General features: G+C 42.9%; 1 protein-coding gene across 1 annotated transcript in view; it reads right to left on the reverse strand.

Moving 5' to 3' along the window:
- The window catches only part of SMG6 (SMG6 nonsense mediated mRNA decay factor), a 224,529-nt gene that overhangs the window by 12,467 nt on the left and 191,520 nt on the right, over positions 1-20,542 (reverse strand). The window contains exon 15 of the mRNA XM_066599701.1: positions 8,913-9,056. Within this exon, the coding sequence (XP_066455798.1) occupies positions 8,913-9,056 (144 nt within the window). The remainder of the gene's footprint in view (positions 1-8,912; positions 9,057-20,542) is intronic.

The raw sequence follows: 20,542 nt of genomic DNA on the forward strand, positions 1-20,542 counted from the left end.
CGCACTGGAGATTACCCAGTTCAAGGACTTTGGCAATCTCCAGCACCCCCATTAAAGTGAACAGAGCGGCTGCACACCGGTGTGACCTCCACTGCATTCACTTGGGGATTGACCGCACCCTGTTCTTGGGATCGGTGAGGCTCCCAGCAGTTGGACCCCCGTGATGATAAAGTTATCCCCTATCCTGTGGCTAGGGGATAACTTTATAACTTACCATAACTTTTTTTTAAAGGGAATGCATCACCTGTTTTTTTTTTTTTACAAATGAAAGCCAGGTATGGAGTCATATTACAATTTTCCGACTGTAAATGATGTCATTCTATTGTCTGTACATGACTATGGAGTGGCCATCTCTCCTGAGCTGCAGTTAACATCAGTCTTATTGGCTATAGACACAATGGATAGGAGGGGACCGATTGTTTTCTATGGAACAGTGTTCTAGGCATGTTCTGTGACCTGTGCCAGGGTCATTATGCATTAAGGAAGGGGACGGGACCTATTGTGAAAGGTGGATCCTGTGTTATCTATATATATAGGTGTTGTCTTTCATTGCAATTCTGCTTTTTGAGGATGAGACCACCGGCTGAAAAGTCTTCTCTACAGAACAGGAAGCGTCAGACTAAGGACTCTTTTACACGGACTGATAAATAGTTCAGATTCCAACATCCAGCGGGGACCTTAACGATTATAATTCAGTGTAAATGCATGCACGCCTGAACGACGAGCAAGAATTCGGCCCATGTAGACAGGCAATTAATCTATGATCATTCCAACCTGCCTCCATTCACTAGTGATGAGGAATGACTATCGCTGGAATGACCTATCAGGGATCTGCACCCAACACAGGAGTGACAGTCATTCAGTGAATGGAGGTGGAGCGTACCAGAGAGCTCTTCTAGCTGCGCGCCTCCATCTATGAATGACTGCCTGGTAAACGGAGCGAGAAACCGCTCACTAGTCGCTTTGTTTCAGTGAGCTGACACAAAGTTACTAGCGAATAATGAGCGATTTCTCGCTCAGTTCCCTATCGGGTCCTACACTTACAAGGGACAACCATGGTTCAAATTCGCTAAGTCGAGCGATTTTTCAGTAAACAGCCTGTGTAAAAGTGATCAGTGACCACTTTAGTGATCAGTGTGAAAACTGCATTATTTTTAGGTTTTTCTTTTCTATATTGCAACTTCGAAAAAGAAAAAAAAAAAGAAAGTCACAAGAGATGAGCGAGCACGCTCGGTAAAGGTAGATACACCAGCAAGCATCGCTCTTCTCGAGTAACTGCATACTTGTCTGAGCAAATGTGGGACGACGACGGGGGTGAGAGAAAGATCTCTCTCATTCTCCTCCCCCCCCCCGAATTTGCTTGGACGAGTATGCAGTTACTCGAGAAGAGCGATGCGCGCTCGAGTTTCTACCTTTACCGAGCGTGCTCGCTCATCTCTAAAAATCATCTAAAATTCTTAAAAAGTATACGTTTGACATAAAAACTTGATTTATACAATAGGTTATGTTCTAATGACACATTCCCTTTAATAGCCCATTTCCAATTCTTGTTCTCAGCATTGATCAAGGGGATCTGAGGGGGCAGCAAAGCAGATGTATGAGATCACAGTGTAAACACCTCCAGGAAGTGTTTTGTTATATGCCTATGTTATGGACCACTGAAATATGACGAATGCTTAAATCTATGTAATATTAGAGAAGGAAAAAAAGGTCAGTGTCAAATGTTTGCTTCTGAGGTCAATTATTAGCACATTTTCTGGTATAAATGAAATCCAAACATCTGACTTTAGAGGTTGTTACATAAAATGTAGGGAAAAAAATCTAAAATAAAAAAAATCAATGGGGGTGGTGGCCACATATCCCAACCCTATTCACTATTGCAAGTTAGAGCTCTGGGGCGTCTGTGACTAGGCTGTGACTGTCTGCACGTCCCCTCTGCAGGATGCACGGACCAAGAGGTCACATCATATCCAGCCAAGAACAGGGAGCAATAGGAACGGAGTTGGACGGCGGGTGGTAAAGGGAAGCAAAGCAGTCACAGGGTAAGCAGGGCAGTCGGGAAGTCTGTGGCATTTCTCCTCCTGCAGGGTATTGTGTTATAAATAGTGCAGGACTTCCTACTCCACAGGTTCATAAGGATACGGCATCCTGTAATACCGTCTGCTTGTGCTGCCCTGTAAGTGACAGCAATGCATCCCTTCCTCGTCCGAGTACACACGCTCTCCTAAAAGGAAGAAGCTACTTAAAACATCCAAAACTCACATTACTTCAAAATAGCTGGTCTTATCCCATCAGACAGATACAATTTATGTAGTCAAACCAGGAAAAAAAACATTAAAAACTATTTTATAGATCCATATTTCTTCGTTATATCTTGTCCAGCCGTGCCCAAGGGCATTCAGTATGGCTCATCGAAACACGCCCAACCACTTATTTTCTCTTGCCAGAGGCTGGAGTATCGGGGTAGATTGACAGAATCTCAAAAGATCTCACTATATTTCAATTAGGTGTATGAAAGGTGAGTAACCAGGCTGGTTCTGGGCAGCCGGCCAATTGCTGAAGGGTACACATGTGTGTTGTGTCCCAGAAGGGCTTTCACCGGAGCTGTATTACAAGTCGCTCGGCACAGATTGCAGGGTCCAGGCATATGGTGAGACAGATGTGCCTGGCAAGGATTCAAGGCTACAAAATGAAGAATTATGGAAGCAAAAGGCCCTGGGCATTAGCAGAGGTGGGGGCAGGAAGATGAAGAACAAATATCTTTTCCCCTTTGGTATCAGTTTTAAGCTCATCTGGAAGGAACAGAACTGTGTAAAACTTTGCATTCGAAGCCCGACCGAACAATGAACATTGACAGGGGCTTCAAATCATCTTCAGGCAAAAATAATTCAATGACAGGGATTTGGTGTTAGTTGTATCAACATGTCCCACGGTGGGAAATACTTCACCCATGAATTACTCCACATGTAATTTTCTCAGGTAAAGATCTATAAATATTATAATTATAGCCAAGAACAATCTTAAAAGCATATAGGATGAGTCCGTCTGGTGGGTGGATTTCAAAACTTTGGAACTAATTGTTTTAATAATGTGTATTAAAGATGACCATTGATGGAAAAGTAGACAACTAAATCGTCACATGACACACAAGTAGTACAATAAATATAAACTAAATGAGCGACAGACCCGTACAGAGGGAAGACCCGACCCGCAAGGGCTTACAATCTGTAAGGAAAGGAGGAAGGTGACAATCGGGAAGGGTAGAAGCTGCTCATATAGTGGTGGCAATGGGGATTACTGTAGGTTGAAGGCTTTTATGAATATGAGGGGTTTTTAGGTAGGAGAGTCTGATCTTTTGGGGCAGTAAATTTCAGAGTATGGGCGATGCACCAGAGAGGTCTTGGAGGCTATTACATGAAGAGAAGACAAGAGCAGAGCAAAGGAGGTGCTCTTGTGAGCATAGGAAATTACATGTGGGAGGTAGGGATATTGGGTCAAATATGGAGGGGTCTGGTTATATACAGTCTTGTAAATTTGTGTTAATATTTTAAACTGAATTATCTGGGCCATGGGTAGCTAGTGAAGGGACTGGGGGTGAGAAATGGCAACAGAGATGATGGACAGAGTTGTTGAATAGGTCATCTCTTCCTGGTACGACTTGGGCTTTCTTATGTATATAAGCCAATCAGATGATCCTCAATGGTCCCCAGAGATGACTTAAACCTCTGTTATTCCTAGACCTCTCCAAAAAATTAAAATCTCAATTTAAAAAAAAAATAAAAAAAAATAAAGGACAATTCTTAATTTTAAAAACTCTTTTTTTAAGTTACTTTTAACAAAAAAAATGAATAGCTACAAGGCCTTTTTTGTGGGCCGAGTTGTACTTTTTAAATGGTACCATATTGGGTTATTAAAATGAGTTTTTTGCTTGAAAGGGGGAATGGGAAAAAAAATAAAATTCACCCTTTTTTTCCTTACAACATTCACTATACAGTAAAAAAATGACATGTTAACGTTTTATTTGCAGATCACTACGATTTTTGTGATGCCAAATCTATAGTTTTTTATGTGTACAGTTGTACATTTACACAACACTTTAAAAAAGTTGATCTAGCATTGCTAAATATCAAGGCCCATAACATTTTTTATTTTTTCTGCCAAAGGGTGATGTGTGAGGTTTTGCTTTTTAGCAGGATGAGTTGCAGTTTCCATTGGTACCATTTTGGGATACAAATGGAACTTTTTGATCACTTTTTATTGTGTTTTTTTGGGAGGCAGACAAATGAAGTATAGCAGTTCTGGCACAGTTTACTGTGCAGGATAAAAGAATGGAATATTTCTATAGTACTGGTCATTACACAGATACCTACATTTTTAATTTTTTCCATAACCCCCCCCCCCCCTTTTTTTTCTTTTAACTGTTTTATATTAAACTTCATTTACTTGTAACCCTTTTTGTCCTTTACGTTGAAGATGCAATCAGGATCCATGTACTCGATTGGTGTCACTGTCAGCTGGACAGCACTCATGTATTAGCGATAGGTAAATGTGTGGGGTAGCTGTGGCATTACAAGGGGGTACTGATAAGTACTGAGCCTTACCCAGAAAAAATTGAGCTAGGAAGCTGTAAATTGCAGGGTGTACTTGTCTATTTGTCTATATTCAATGAGGCAAAAATCAACTATCTAGGATTTTAACTTATCTTTTTTCCCTGTCTAAAGTGAATATCTCCAAAGACGTTCAGTGTGGAAGAGCATTAAACCATAATCAAGTTCCTGTTTCTCCAAGGGAAAGATGCAAAGCAGATCCATGATGACATGTCACAAACTTTGGGTGACAGCGGCCCTTCATATGAAACAGTTAAACGATGGGTTGTAAATTTGAAACCCAGTGGAAGGCCTGTCTCTGTCTCCTTGCCTACAAATGTGAAAGCCATCCATGACATGATCATGGAGGACTGCCGAGTATCAGTCAAAAGTATTGCTACATATCCGGGGATATCCACCCTATTCACCCAACCTGACTCCCATCTGTTCCCCAATCTCAAAAAATACATAAAGGGACAACAGTTTGATAGAGTTTTGGAGGCTACGAATACTGCAAATGAATGGTTTGACCAGAAGTCGGAAGATTTCTTTTTGCAGGAACTTAAAGCTGCAGGAGAGACGTTGCAAGTGCATCCTGGGGGAAAATGTAGAGTAGTGGGGCAGTTTCAGCTTCCTAGCTCAATTTTTTCGGGGTAACGCTTAATACTTATCAGGACCTTTCATTAGTTAGTAGTGAAGAGTGAACTAGTTCTATATTGCACAATGCTTACCTGCTATCTCTGTCACATTACCCGGTATGCTGGGAAAGGTTCGTCTAGAGGTGGGTAAATGCGCCCGTCGTAACAGTTGATTCTACACTCACAGAAGCGCTGCTTCATATATGAACTAATAAGACAGCTGCCCGCATAGTTACTCATCCCTAATATACGACAGCGCAGCCCACCACACTGATGATATGCGGGTGCCAGCGGTATCTGCTGCTATCTCGCTGAGCTGTTTGCCCTATCTCCCCTGCGTCCCTCCTTCCTCGGCATATGGCGGGCACACCTGCAATTGCCTTGTGGAGATGGCAGTAAATGGTGGTGGTGGCTGGTGACAACAATTCACTGAAGAGCCGCTGCAGGTGGAGAAGGGAGGCTACCCACTTTTCCTGCTCAGGGGAACACTATCTCTGTGATAGTAAAACAAATTAAAGGGGTTGTCCCGCGAAAGTGGGGTTATACACTTCTGTATGGCCATATTAATGCACTTTGTAATGTACATCGTGCATTAAATATGAGCCATACAGAAGTTATTCACTTACCCACTCCATTGCTGGCGTCCCCGTCTCCATGGAGCCGTCTAATTTCGGTGTCTTCTTGCTTCTTTAGACGCGCTTGCGCAGTCCGGCCTTCTGCTGTGTGCTCGCGCCGGAGAGCTGGTCTGCGCGTCGTCATCGTAGCTCCGCCCCGTCACGTGGTGCCGATCAGCCAATTATGTGGCTGTAATCGGCAGTGGAACGCAAGACATCCACGGTGCACCATGGGAGAAGACCCGCGGTGCATTACTGGGAAAGGACCGGCGGCCATCTTTAAAAGAAGAAAAGAAGAGACTGCCCGAACGGGGATGCAGGTAAGCGATTTTTTTGTTTTAAAAATAACAAAGGGATTGTTTATAACGGGGCACAATGTGGGGGTAGGTAGAAAAAACTTTTTTTTTTATTTCGCCGCGGGACAACCCCTTTAACTGGTTAAAAAGTGCATATAAGGGAACTGTTATTTAGAAAATTACATAATCTTTAAGGAATTGTCCAACTTTTATCCACTTTTCTGCAGGATGCAAACAGCGCCGTACATTGTGCAGTGTTCCTGGTCGATACTGCAGGCTGAGTCCTACTGAAGTGAATGAGACTCAGCCTGCAATACCAATTCAGACCACTGCGCAGTGTATGGAGCTGTCTGCTTGCTGCAGCAAAAAGTGTTAAAAGATGCTAAAATTTGCAGCAAAATCCACGTGTAAAATATTTTTGCAGTGAAATTGCATATTTCACCCTTCTACATTGAAGGTGGGATATATAAGCCCACAAAGTGAAACGTGTCAGGGATTTCCTATGAACTAGAAAACTATAGCTCTCAAAAGTAGCGCAAAGACACCGGTAATGAGCAAAAGAAACGGAATACGTAAGGCAAAAAGAAAAAGACTTCAGCAGATAACTTCTGGAGAAAAACAGAGCATCTGCAAAAGTAATTATCCCCTGATATCTGGTGAGTGTATGCGGTCACTGGCATTTAATATATAACATAATGTATTCCTGGAAGCCCACAGGACAGCGATCCTCACAACAACCCAGAAAGTGAGAAACGCCAAATAGAGAAAAGGGACAATGGGGGTCTACAGCGCTGCCCTACATACAAGCAGCTTATGTTGTCACCTATAGAACTCCCCAGGAAAGAAACGGACGTCATGCAAAGACAGCCGGGTAAATGGGATGCAACCGTAGAAGTGTAACTGGTTTCGCTAGAGGAGCCCCTGATTGCCAGTCTTGAGATGTATCTACAGAAGAGGTCACGGAGTTCAGGCAGACAATGTGGTTGTGGTTAGGGCATTCAGCTCTATTCAAACGCTATAAAACCGATTACGCTTTGCAGGAATGAAGAGAAAAATCAGCCAAAAAGGTTTTATTTCTTGTTGGAATTCCGTACATTTGGTTTAGTCTAGGTGCGCCGCCTCCAATGCTAACAGCTTCTTCTAATATCTGCACCAACTCCTGGGGCTGAACATGTAGCGCGATATATTACAAGGAATAGAAGTGATACTTGAGGCTGCGGGGCGCTTCAACCAAAACTTGAAAAGAATTAAAATATGGAGCAATTCACTAATATTTCACACTAGCGTTTTTGGTTTCCATCTACCCATTGCATTAAGGGAGAAGCGAAAGAAATTAAAGTGAATGGATAGCCTTCTGTTTGTCTCCATTGACAGCAATGTCTAAAAAAAAAATTTTTTTAATGCGACAGTGATGGAAAATTAACAAATGGGTTGAAACTAGGTTTTCAGTTGTTGTCTTCTCTGCGGTCCGTCCAAACCACCGGTTCCGAGTCCCGTTTTTAGCAATCTCCAAGCTACCTAATCCCCATATTGCATAGCGTTAGAGAACAGGTGTAATGCATTAGTAGTCTGATAGGCCAGAGCTGCTCACATGATCAGCACTCACCAATCAGAATAGTAGACAGAGAGCTAGATAGAAGGTTACAGCAGCCGTCTTGGACGGCTGAAAACTTGGCTCAGCATAGGTGGATGGGATGGACAGTAATACACTACTTACCTGTTATAGTCGGACAGAATTTTGTACTGAAACTGGGGGATCGTTTCTGTTTAGCTGCTCCCACGCAACAGCCATACAGAAACATAAAACGGTAGTGTCAACTTTAGGCTACTGTTCCCTATAGTAACCTGCATAAAAAAAAGATTCATGCTTGCATGAAAATCGCATGGTATGTGATTGTGAAGCTTTGTTGTTTTTTTTTAACGCTCCCTCAGAAAATAAACAATTTTTGAAGAATTGCTGTGAAAGTGTGCACAACTCTCAAAATATGCTTTCTGGTTCCTATAGGGGATCCCTTCTATTAGCTGCCAGGGCAGAGAGCCAACTAACAGCAACTGTTGAGCTGCTAGACCAAGTCTATAACACCCATCACCAATAATCTGAATGGCCACATGTAGTTCCACATTTTTCCTGTAGTAGGCGTTGATGAAAAATGAGAAGCCAATTGTCTTTTTACACAGTCAAATGATTGCCCATAACAAGCGCTGGTTCACTTATACCACGATTATCGCGTGGTAGTTCGTAGGAATGAGTCTTTGGTTTTACAAACGAGGTTACATTATTGCTGGCGGCACACCTATTTACACGACTTGATCCAACACGGATGAAATAATTTGTGTGTCTGGATTAAAGACGCTACGGACGACAAATGAGTGCTTTATTCCTTGTCTTGTGACTGCTGGCCACAATCACAGTGGGCAATGATCGGAAACAAGTGTTCCAGTCCGTTGGGCGCTATTCTTGTCCCCGGCTCGCATTCCACTTTCTATTCTTATAACAGAATAGAGAAACTAAATGAGTGATGGAGATGTGAACAGGCGCCAACTGTAACCTCCCTCATCAAAATCATCAGTTTTGGGAGCGGGCTCACATATTAAAGGGTTATCTGTGATGAGACAACCCTTTTACTTGCAAATGTCTTAGATCACACATTAATTCTGGCCATTAACATTCTAGAATATCCGTTTTATGAAGTCCAATATTAGCATACTGCATAGAGACCATTCATTTCAGTGTCTATAGGAGATCACTTCCAGTTCTACACTTGCTGTAATTGTTACCTGAATCTTCTGCTGACGACGTTTCTGCTCCTCCACTTTCCTCGCCAGCGCTTGCTTCTTGGCACGTAGCTCTCGGAAATCATGCTCTGCCCCGCTGCTTTCTGGCTCGGAATCCTCTGCAAACGCTTCAATCACTACATCATCCTGGTTTAAAAACAGGTTTATGAGCAGTTAGTGTAAGATTTACAGCGCCTCACCTGCATAAAGTGGACTTTCTGCATTACCTGAAAGATTAACTTTGCAGGCAAAATTTCCATTGGCCTTAGAACAAAAAACACTGGCATACTGTAATTCACACTATAAAACGGACATACAAGCTACAAGACATCCAGTTCAGAACCGCGCATCAGAAAGAAGAATTCAAGATACAGAACAAATATATCAGAGTATAGATGTATTGGCACACAGGCATGAGCGACAGCTTGAATGATCATAAGTAGAGATGAGCGAGCGTACTCGCTAAGGCAAATTACTCGAGCGAGTATTGCCTTATGCGAGTAGCTGCCCGCTTGTCTCTAAAGATTCGGGTGCCGGCGGGGGTGAGCGGTGAATTGCGGGAGTGAGCATGGATGACTGGGGGGTGGGGGGTGGGGAGAGAGAGAGACAGAACTCCCCCCCGTTTTTCCTCGCTCTCCCCCACCGGTACCTGAATCTTTTGAGACGAGCGGGCAGGTAATTTCAAAAGGCAATACTCGCTCGAGTAATTTGCCTTATCGAGTATGCTCGCTCATCTCTAATCATAAGACAAGACCATCACTTTATTTGTGTATCAAGTATACAGTCGTGGCCAAACGCTTTGAGACAGACATATATTTTGGTTTACGCAAAGTTTATCATCAAGAACTCCAAATGTAAGTGGCTTGGTCAACAAAAAAATTGAAATTTTGGATCCATGGCCAGGAAACCCCCCAGATCTGTATCCCATTGAGAACCTGTGGTCAACCCCAAAGTTGGGTGGACAAACAAAAACACAGAAATTGTGATAAACTGCAAGCACTGATTAGGCAAGAATGGGTTGGCATCAGTCAGGATTTGGCCCAGAAGCCGATATCCAGCAAGCCAGGGTGAAATGCAGAAAAATAAAGGGTCAACACTGTAAATACTGAGTCTTTACCGACACTGAATTTGTCAATAAAAGCTTAACTTATGAAACGCTTATTATTGTACTTCAGTAACCATAGAAACATCTGACTAAAAAAAATAAATAAATCTAAAAAAAAACCAAAAAACACTGAAGCAGCAAACTTTGCGAAAACCAAAACTTGTGTCAGTTTCAAACTTTTTGGCCACGACTGTACATTGCAATACTACTACTTAAAATATGTGCGGATCACTAGAAGGATATTTGACTAAGACAATCGCTTTCTCAGTGTTCCTAGCAGTCCATCAAACTAGCAGCTACCATGACTAGAATTACAGCATCACTTTCTATTTTATTTGGGTATCAGTAGTCCTATAGTGCCATAAGACGGCCATACAGACAGAAGTAGGTTGCTTAATTGTACAACTACTGAATGAACGATCGTCTGGCGAACATTCATTACGCAGATGCAGCTAAACACATTTTAGTCCATACTGGCAAACCGACCATAAATGTACAGTGACCCGGGCCAAGAGATGAAAGAGCTTTCTGGAACACGAAAAAAAAATCTCTCTCTTTTAACAAAAGATCATTTGTCTAAACATTGGGTGAAAATTTCAAGCATGGCGGACCCGCTTGACAATAACACACATTCGGTCCGCTAAAACAATCTGTTGTTACATTTCAAGCGAATGATCATTGTAGTTGAAATCACCCATGTTCAGCAACATTGGCACTATAGGCTGTGATTAATTAAGCCCTCAGATAAATCTTGTTATTTGTATAGCACCAACTTATTCCGCAGCGATTTCAGGTATTTTATTACTCCCCCACCAAGCTGGGTGCTCATTTTACCAACCTCGGAAGGATGGAAGGCTAAGTCAACCTTGAGTCGGCTACCTGAACCAAGCGGGGATTGAACTCACAACCTTCAGGTCGTGAGTGAGCTTAGGACTGCATTTCTGCTGCCTTAACACTCTGTATCACACAAAGCTCTAAGGAAAAGCCAATAGGAAAAGATGTTGAGCATTAGAAAATGGGCATTTAACCCAGGCACGTAGCTAAAGGCTCATGGGCCCAGGTGCAAAACTTAATCTTGGGACTCCTAAACTTCTCTTAAGCCCTTAACACAGAGGCCCCCTTAACACAAAGTTGAAGCTTCTGGGCCCCAATGCAAAACCTTTACCTATAATGCTTTATTCCTGGTACTGGGCTCCCTATATGGAGAAGAGAGGCCTTATGAATCCCCTAAGGCTCCTGGGCCCGGGTGCAACCGCATCTCCCTATAGTTACGCTACTTATTTAACCCCCTCCTCTTTCTATGGCATAAATGTACGTCCCAGAGGTAGGAGGTATGTGCACCCACTGGGTATGCATTTTTCTTGGGAACCTAGGGTATTGCATACCCAGTGGGTGTTTGAAACAGCTGAAATCTGCAGTTAACAGCCATGATCAGAGCTGGCTCTTCTCACATCTGTTTGACAGTTTACATACCCCACCAATCCTGACCACAGCATGTAAAGGGGAAAGCCGCCTCCCTCTGACTCCTCCCCCCCGATGCTGTCAGTGCCACGGTAGCCCTGGGCCTAGTGAAGGCTCTCAGAGCTGCCGTTTATTTAACCCTATTAAGCTCTACCTGTGGCAGGTCTTAATATGTGCAGATGAAAAATACAATATACCGCAATACCGAAGCAGTGCAGCATACTGTAGAAGTAATTAAAAGATTGCAAGTTCAAAGTCCCCTAAGGCAGCTAAAAATAATGTAAAATAAGGCAAAATATATATTTTTTAAATTATATATACACATATATTAACAATTTAAACTCCCTTCCGATTTTTCTCACAATCTAAATGAAAAAAAACGTATTGCCATTCAAAAAAGACCGAACTAAGCGTTGCATTATTTATCTCACATGGTGAATGCAATCAAAACAAATTATCTAGAGAGAAACTTTTCAAAGCGACTTGAAATCAATCAGTTCCTGCAGACATTATCTGGTTATGGGCACCGAAAAGATAGAGACAAGCCCTGCATTCTAAGAATGCTTATCTGTCCCATCAGAGACAACTGCAGTGTGTTTGGTTTACCGCAAGTTGTTTACGCGGCACACATGTGCTTTTTTAGCCCTTTAGGCCCTTGGTAAATGTGTTTTAATGTCTCTTGAAACACTTTTTATTGCTCTTACATATCTACAATCATAAAGCTTGGGATCTCTTAGCATGTGTGCCAACATCTTCTATGCATAGTTGTGTCTCCATGGTTACAGACTACAAACAAACCCTGCAGTCCCGTTTCTCCGCTGCCTTGGCCACATGGTAACAGAGAGTGTCAGGTTGTGTTAACATGTTGCGAAATTGCAGCGGATTTGTTGTGGCGTTTCGGCAGCGGATGTGCGGGTTACAGTAAAACAATTTGCAGTATTTTTGTTCCTCTACATTTGCTTTAATCCCATTGACTTTAATAGTCAACTTTTCTGCTGCGGATTTTGCGTAAAGTGTGAACTCTCCCTCAAGCTGTAATGTCCTGAATGAAATTCGCCACGGTTTGGAGTTCACTGCGCCAAACCATGGAGCCAAATAACTTACGCCCATTTAATGTTCCTCTGAACATTGTACGTGTTGAGAAGGCCTTTTTTTTGTGAATCATCAGATTTGTAGCAAAGCCGTGAAATACAAATCCATTTTTGGCAGCGGTTATCGGCCAAGGACTGATGGTCTTTTTTTTGCCGCGATTTGCAGCCTGTACTTTACAAAAAATTTGCTGTGAAGATCTGTGGCATTTTTTAGAAATGGAATGAGTGAGCTGCCGATTTCTGGGCCGAGTTTTTCTTGCCATGTTGGGATGTGGCTTTGAAAATACCATCCACATTTACTACTATGTTAATTGTCCCCAAAATGCAACAGAAACTCCACCACATCTGAATGCGGCCCTGATTGTTGGGCACTTGGGAGTTTGTTTTTATTTTTGCGCAATGTTTTTTCCAATATCGCTGCGAACATATGAATGTGGCTATCTACTTCAATCATAGCATTCTTTATTAATCTATCTATGCTGAAGAGCCACTTTATTAAAGACCCTCACCCCTTTCATGACTGTAGCCACCCTCTATAGATACGCGACCCTGAAATGCAGCATGAAAACTACTGAGGAAGTTTTCCGCTGATCAGTTTTAGTGTGAATCCACATTAGAGTGGCAAAAATTGAGCAATCTGAGTGACTTCAAACAACGTATGGCCATTGGTGCTAGATTAGCGAAGGCCAGCATATCAAAAACTGCTAACACTGCTTTAGAAGAAGACCACACAAGGCTGAGTATACCAAGAATAGTGCAATTGAGGAAGAACACCCAGCTGAAGGGGATCATGTCGACATAAACAACTAGTTACTGAAAGGGGTCAGGAGAGGATGTCAAGAATTGTTCTTATGCACAAGTTGTGCAGAGTCAAGCAAATTGCAGCTGAATTCAATGCCGATTCTCCAACTAAGGTGTAGAAACACACAACTCATCGTTCCTTAGCACAGATGGGCTATAACGGCAGACTACTAGGTCGAGTGCCGTTTTACTCTAAGTGAAACAGAAAGGGAAGGCTCCAGTGAGAAAAAATAAATAAATAATTGGATCGCTGAGCAGTAGAAAATATCTATTGCACCATGCTGATGGGAAAGCCAGAATTTGGCGTAAGCAGCTTGTATGGCTTAACCCTTTCTACCACATGTCAATAGTTGAGGCTGGTGGAGTAATGGTGTGGGGGATGTTTTCTTCTCACACTCTGGGTCCGCGGGAGGGGACGCGGTGTACGCGGGAGGGGACGTGGCGTAATATTTGGAACCTTTAGCAACAACATTATACAGGGTGTTCCAAAGGTATGAAGACACCTGAATAAATGGAAATCTGTAGTTGGGAATGTGTGTGGCATGTTGCTAAGAAAAATCTGTGGGGGAGGGGTGAGTTCCACGTCAGCCATTTTGAAAGCTGTCATCTTGGAACCAAATCGATAGTTTCAAATGTGAAGGCGTGCATGTGGCAGATGTCTTTGATAGAGAATTTGATGAGGAATCCAAATCTGTGATGTAAATTATTGTTGCCAAAGTTAATAAGTCATAAAATTTTCCCTACTTTAAATGTTATATAACCTTAGCTCTGCTAAGGTTATGAAAGCGCCCCGAAATGCGTTGCCTTAGATCTTTTATACGGACTTCTATGTATATATGTATTACCAACCAAATACTTGGAGGAAGATTGCTTGCTACCATCCTCTCACACTTGCATTTGCCTGACCTGGATTTGGGGTGGATTTGGGGTGGTGGTGGTGGTGGTGGTGGTGGGGGGGGGGGGGTTGGTTGTTATCCAAACCCCCCAGTGAAGTAAGTTCTTCCATATCTCCTCTATTTAGACCATAAGTAGCACAAGGATTTTTTTCTGGTCGCACTGTGTGACTACTACCATATTGTCTATTGCCGAGGCTGACAGACATCAGACCCTTTGCTATGCTGCTCTCCTGACTTGCACCATCTCAGTGGGATTATCTAGGAGGATATTAGGTTACTACTCTGGATCATAGGTGTGTAGTCCTGTCATTATAGAAAGGCTCCATACCAGGCGAGTCCATTTATATATTGGATATTTTGCCCATTAATCCATAAAGATTACTGTATTTTTTGCTCTATAAGACGCACCGTGGATAAGACGGCGGAAAATAGGGAAAAATTATTTTGAACTCAGCCAGGAACAGTGCAGAGGATAATACCAGGCGATGGAGCAGCAGAGCCCTGAAACACCGGAGCCCGTGACAGCGGCACTTGTGTATGTGCCAAGGTAGGGAAGAATCCAATTGGTGGAGGGAGCAGCAGCAGTTCAGTGGTACAAGTAAATAAACGCGCGTTTGTTCGCACGATCACGAGTTTGTTTGTGCAACCACGATTTAGTATGCACGATCACACGCCAGAAACCTTGAATTTTGGTACGTTCGCTCTATAAGACGCACAGGAATACCCTGCCCCCACACACTTTGGGTGGGTGGGTGGGTGGGTGGGGGGGGGGGAGAATAGTGTGTCTTATAGAGCGAAAAATACGGTATATTATCAGCACTATTTAATAATAACACTACTATATAATATACCTATATCTCCTCTTTGGATCGTTAAGGCTATGTTCCCCTATTCACGATTCACTGAGAGCAAAACCCAGCAGAAATGCATGCAGAGGTGTCCAGTATCCGTGGTTGCATATCGGCCAAATTCTGGATTTGACATCACGCCACAGGTAGAAGACCAAGAGGGTGAGATCCAGCATGTGCGGGGGCCACGACGCCTAAGCCACTTTTTCGTAAACTGTTAATCCAAAAACTCGAAAATCCCATCCATAACGTGGGGGCACCACTCTGCAGTGAGGATGGCTCCTTCTCAGTGATCTTCCAGCACAGTGACGGGAACAGATACCTGTCAGCAGTAAGGTTACAGTGGAAGAATGCGCCCACTATCTTCGTATACCACACCATGACTCTCTCTTGTGATAGATGCCAGGTGATACGATGTGTGCTCTTTCAGAAGGACATCACGATAGCGAAATTTGGCAAGCAATTTGACACTGTACCATGGCAGATGATTGGCCTGTTAAAAGAGCCAACTGTTGAAATAACTCGAGTACTGCACTCCTCAGTGATCAACACAATCTCTGTTCTCTCCTCGCTTGTTAATCTCGCAGCCATATCTGTTGGTAACTAACAAAACGTATAACTTCGGCAGCAATAAAGGTGCACCACAGATTCAGATCAGATACATATGGCACCCCTTCCCATATCGACATGGTTCCAATATGGCGGCTTTCAAAATGGCTACTATATTGGACACCACCCCTCACAGATTTGCCCCTTCCCCTTAGCAACATGCCACACACAAGATGGCGTTCTCAACCACGGTTTTTCTTTTCTTCAGGTGCCTCCATACCTTTGGGCCACCTTGTATTGTATTCATCTACACACGACAGCTGATCTATTCCAAAGGGTGTACAAGAATGGCTTCCTATGAAACTGGTCCCACTATGTGTGTATCTGATATAAGGAAATTAGTTTTTAGGGACTCCTGTGAATAGTGACAATCTCTATACCGCACTGAAGAATAAGTTGGTACTATATAAACTCACTTTCTGAAGGTCTTCAACTTGTTCAAGTGGAGTTAGCTTTTCTAGGACTGTCCAATAAACATAAGACAAAAGGGAAATTGGATACAGAGAAATCAGGTCTAGATCAAGTGTGACCTTATAATAGAAAAAGGAGGTATACTTTATATCCATTGCCAGGTAATAACTGGTGCTAAAACTTATGGAAAAAAAAAACATGGAGACTTTCACTATTGAATGGGTGTCCATGGCTATCCGTTCCCCAAGTCCAACCTGGGAAGGAGGAAGCCAGGCTGCTCACACACAGCCCATTCTCACTTCCTCATCTCTGGGTAGCAGAGGTTTAGAAAGAGGTACGTTTCAGCTAGCGTGCGGTAAAAGGCTGTTGAGATCAGGAGTTACATGTGGCTCCTGGTTAACTTATGAGAGGTCAAGTGCTAGTCAAAAGGGTACGTGGATTGTATGTTCAGCTTTCGTAAGATGCGGGGTGCCAGGGTCCCGCCTACTAACCAAAGGGGAACTTCTGACTTACCAAATGACTAAGGGCATTAACGACTATATGTGAGTGAAAGGAGGAGGGGACACCCCAATGTCAGCGAAGGGTCACAAGTTCAGTGTGTCTGTAGCCAGCTCTACAAAAACGTGAGAAAATGAGCCGCTTCCAGTGACACTGCATGCAATACGGCTTCTAGAGAACTCTGTGCGTGCGAAAGGGAAAAGGAAAAGCTACACCAGATATGACTAGGAACAGTTTTTTTATTCTAAGAAAACAAATACAAAAGTTTTGTAATATACGTGACTAGTGTGTGGGTATATAGAAAACACATATACATATATTACACACACACTGGCAAAGACAAATAATGCCCAAGAAGTTGTTGGAATGGAATAAAACTTTATATGTGTGACTGTAATGATGATATATGGAAGTGATTACAGGATTAGAGCGAAAGGATAAAGACTATTGGGGAAAACTCTACAAAAAAAGGAGTCTTTTAGTACCTTGTTGTACCACCTCTAGCATGGATATAAGATGTGATACAGGTGGGCATGGAGGCTCTAGTATCCTGTTGTACCACCTCTAGCTTGGATATAAGATGTGATACAGGCAGGCATAGAGGCTCTAGTACCCTGCTGTACCGCCTCTATCTTGGATACAAGATGTGATACAGGTGGGCATGAAGGCTCTAGTACCCTGTTGTACTGCCTCTAGCCTTGATGCACAATGAGATACAATCAGACATGGAGTCTCTAGTACCCTGTTATACCGCCTCTAGCCTCAATGCACAATGAGATACGGTCGGGCATCGATGGCTCTCTTTTTAGATTGCAGTGAGAGAAGCACTTTTATGGCCTCTGGTGGCAAGACCCAGTATCAGACCACAGCTGTAATCATTTACATATCTGCCTGCGGTTGGTCTTAACACAGACGTATTATTACGCGGCGCAAATTTTTATTTTTTTTTGCACATATTTCTCGAATGAAAAAAAATTACGTAATATTTTATCTTGCTGCCTATTAGATTCGCATACATGCCAAAATAGTGTGTGGGGATTGGTGGCACACAAATACGCATGCCGTTGCATCCTTGCTGCGCCTTCGCGTGCAGCTACTTACGCCCATGTGAGCGCAGCCTGAGACATAACTGCTGCAAAACTTAGCATGTAATTGGCATTTGGATCTGGGTACATATATATTTATTACACACGCACTGCATATTTGTGTTCATACACCCATCGGCCACAACATTAAAAGGTGATGAAAATAACATTGCTGATCTTCTGACAATGGCAGCTGTCAAAGGGTGTGATATAATAAGGCAGCAAGTAAGCAGTACGACTTAAAAAGTTGATATTTTGGAAAATTTTCCTAGTGAAAGGATCTGAGCAACTCTGACGAGGGCCAAATTGTGATGACTTCGTCAAGGTCCAATATGCAGGTCTTCTTGGGTTTCCTGGTATGCAGTGGTTAATATCTAACAAAAGCGGGTGTTCAAGGCTCACCGCTGAGCATGATGAGTGAAGGCTCTCCTGTGTGGTCCAACCCACAAAAGAGCTACTATAACACAAATTGCTCAAAAACATTCATGTTGGCCATGATAAAAGGGTGTCAGAAGGCACAGGGCATCGCAGCTCCTCATGCTGACCTCTATCCACCACCTACAATGGAAGAGGATAGCCTGGTTTGATGATGGTTGGGTGTGCATGCCTGTCACCTATCTTAGGAAGAGAGGACACCAAGCATGTACTGTGGGAAGAAGGTAAGTTGGTGGAGGCAGTGCGATATCTGAGCAATGTTCTGCTGATAAACCTTGTGCCGTTGCATTCAGATGGATGTTACTTCAACACGTACCACCTACCTAAACATCGTTCCAGTCCAAACATACCTCTTCATGGTGACCCTATTCCCTACTGGCAGTGGGCTCTCAGCAGGAGAATGGGGCTTGCCACACTGAAAAATTGTTTGGCAAATTGTTCAGGAACGGTTTGGTTTGAGGAGCGTAACCAAGAGTTCAAGGTGCTGATTGGCCTTCAAATCCCCCAGATCTCAATCTGATCGAGCACTTGTGGAACATGATGGAAAAACAAGGCCAATCCATGGAGGTTTTCCCTCTAACTTGAAGGACTTAAAGGGAACTTGTCATCAAGATTTTACATCTCCACCTGCCAACACATTGCCTATAATCATGCTTTACATATCATAGACGTCTCTGTATAATATAGAAACTTGACTGTGAAGCTACAATATCTCTCAACACTATTTCCGCTGAATGCCCGCCTCTCTATGGCCACTGGCGTCCGCGCAAGTCTGTCAGACAGAGTTCCCAGTACATGCGTAATGCGCCGGTGAAGTGGAGCAGCAGATACTTCAACCCAATGTGCATGTGCATGGAGGACAGAGGGCCACACACCACCCAAGCAGGGGATTTCAGTGCTACTTGCACAGACACCGATGGCCAAGGAGAGATGGGCATTTGATATAGAGGGTATGTAGAAAGATATGATGTGGTGACTCAGCGTTCTAGTAGCCTGTCTCCGAGGCATGATGCAGGAAATTTTCATAGATCCAGTTTCTAATTTTACATAAAGAGAGGTTTGTGATGTGTAAAACAGGATTATAAGTCAGTGTGTGTTCGCCAAATCCTGATGACAGGCTCCCTTTGAAAGGACCTGCTGGCAACGTCTTGGTGCCAGATACCACAGGACACCTTCAAAAGGTCTTGTAGAATTCATGGTAAGACTGGTCATAGAAGTTTTGGTGACACCAAGGGGATCTACAAAATATAAGGCAAGTGGTTTATATTATAGGGCTGATTGTTTTATATACATAGGGTGACATATACAGGGTGGGCCACGGAAAAGTATCCCGGCACCACAATCTAATAAAAGCTGTCTAAAAGAAAAGTCGGTCTTTGTTGCCAAGAGCAACCAATCACAGAACATCTTTCATTTCATCTCAGCAGTATAATTGGTTACTATGGGCAACAAAGACAGATTTTCTTTTAGACAGCTTTCATAAGAGTAGTGTGTCAGGCTACCTTTCCATGGCCCACCGTGTAATTCGTTTAAGAATGTAGGTGGACACGATGCACTGAAGGCTTTATCTACAGAACCAAGAGCAGGTAGAGCAGATGAAACCTTCTGTGCATTGTGATCACCATAGACCATAAATCTTAGTGTTTAGATTATGTAAAAACAGTAGACGTTTATTAAGATCCGTGTAAACAAAATGTGGAGGCGTTACCAATAGCAACCACAGTGTTTGTTTCATTCTTAAAGGAGCCTCTGAAAATGAGAGCCGGACTGCTCTTCTTTTCCACAATGTCCTGTGTCCACTCCTACACTTCTTTTTCTTTACTAGTGAATAAAAGAAGAATATTTTCCAGTAATTGCCCATGAATGGAAAAAACTGGGATGTCCACCACTTACACAGGGGGAGATTTTGCAATGTATCCATAATGGTAAAAATTATTTAAAAATCCTACATTCCTTACAATAGAGGCTCCGGTCTGTACACCGCTCATGTGATAACAATGGTAGGACTTGAAAACTTTTCAGGCAGGTCCCATGCCTACCCCTCTCCATCCCCCCCAAAAAAAGATTTATATACGCATAAGTTAATTTACCAAATAGTACCACTATATTAAGACCAAATATTACCACCATATTGATGTATTTCCTGTGTACACTTATTGAACCAAATGCATGAAAAGCTCAAATGTTGCTAACATGAATCCGTGTTGTATATACACAGACCACGCCTTTCAATATCACGCCAATGCCTTCATCAGGCCTAAACGTGTTTTGTAATCACCTTCCTTAGCGATTTCTACAAGATCATCATCCCAATGATTGCTGCACTATGGAGAGCCTTTTAAGCTTTGCTTTCACTGGTGGAAACTGACAAGGTTACACTCCGACAGAGTTGC

This window comes from Eleutherodactylus coqui, chromosome 4 (assembly GCF_035609145.1).
Source record: "Eleutherodactylus coqui strain aEleCoq1 chromosome 4, aEleCoq1.hap1, whole genome shotgun sequence".
Classification (NCBI taxonomy): Eukaryota; Metazoa; Chordata; class Amphibia; order Anura; family Eleutherodactylidae; genus Eleutherodactylus; species Eleutherodactylus coqui.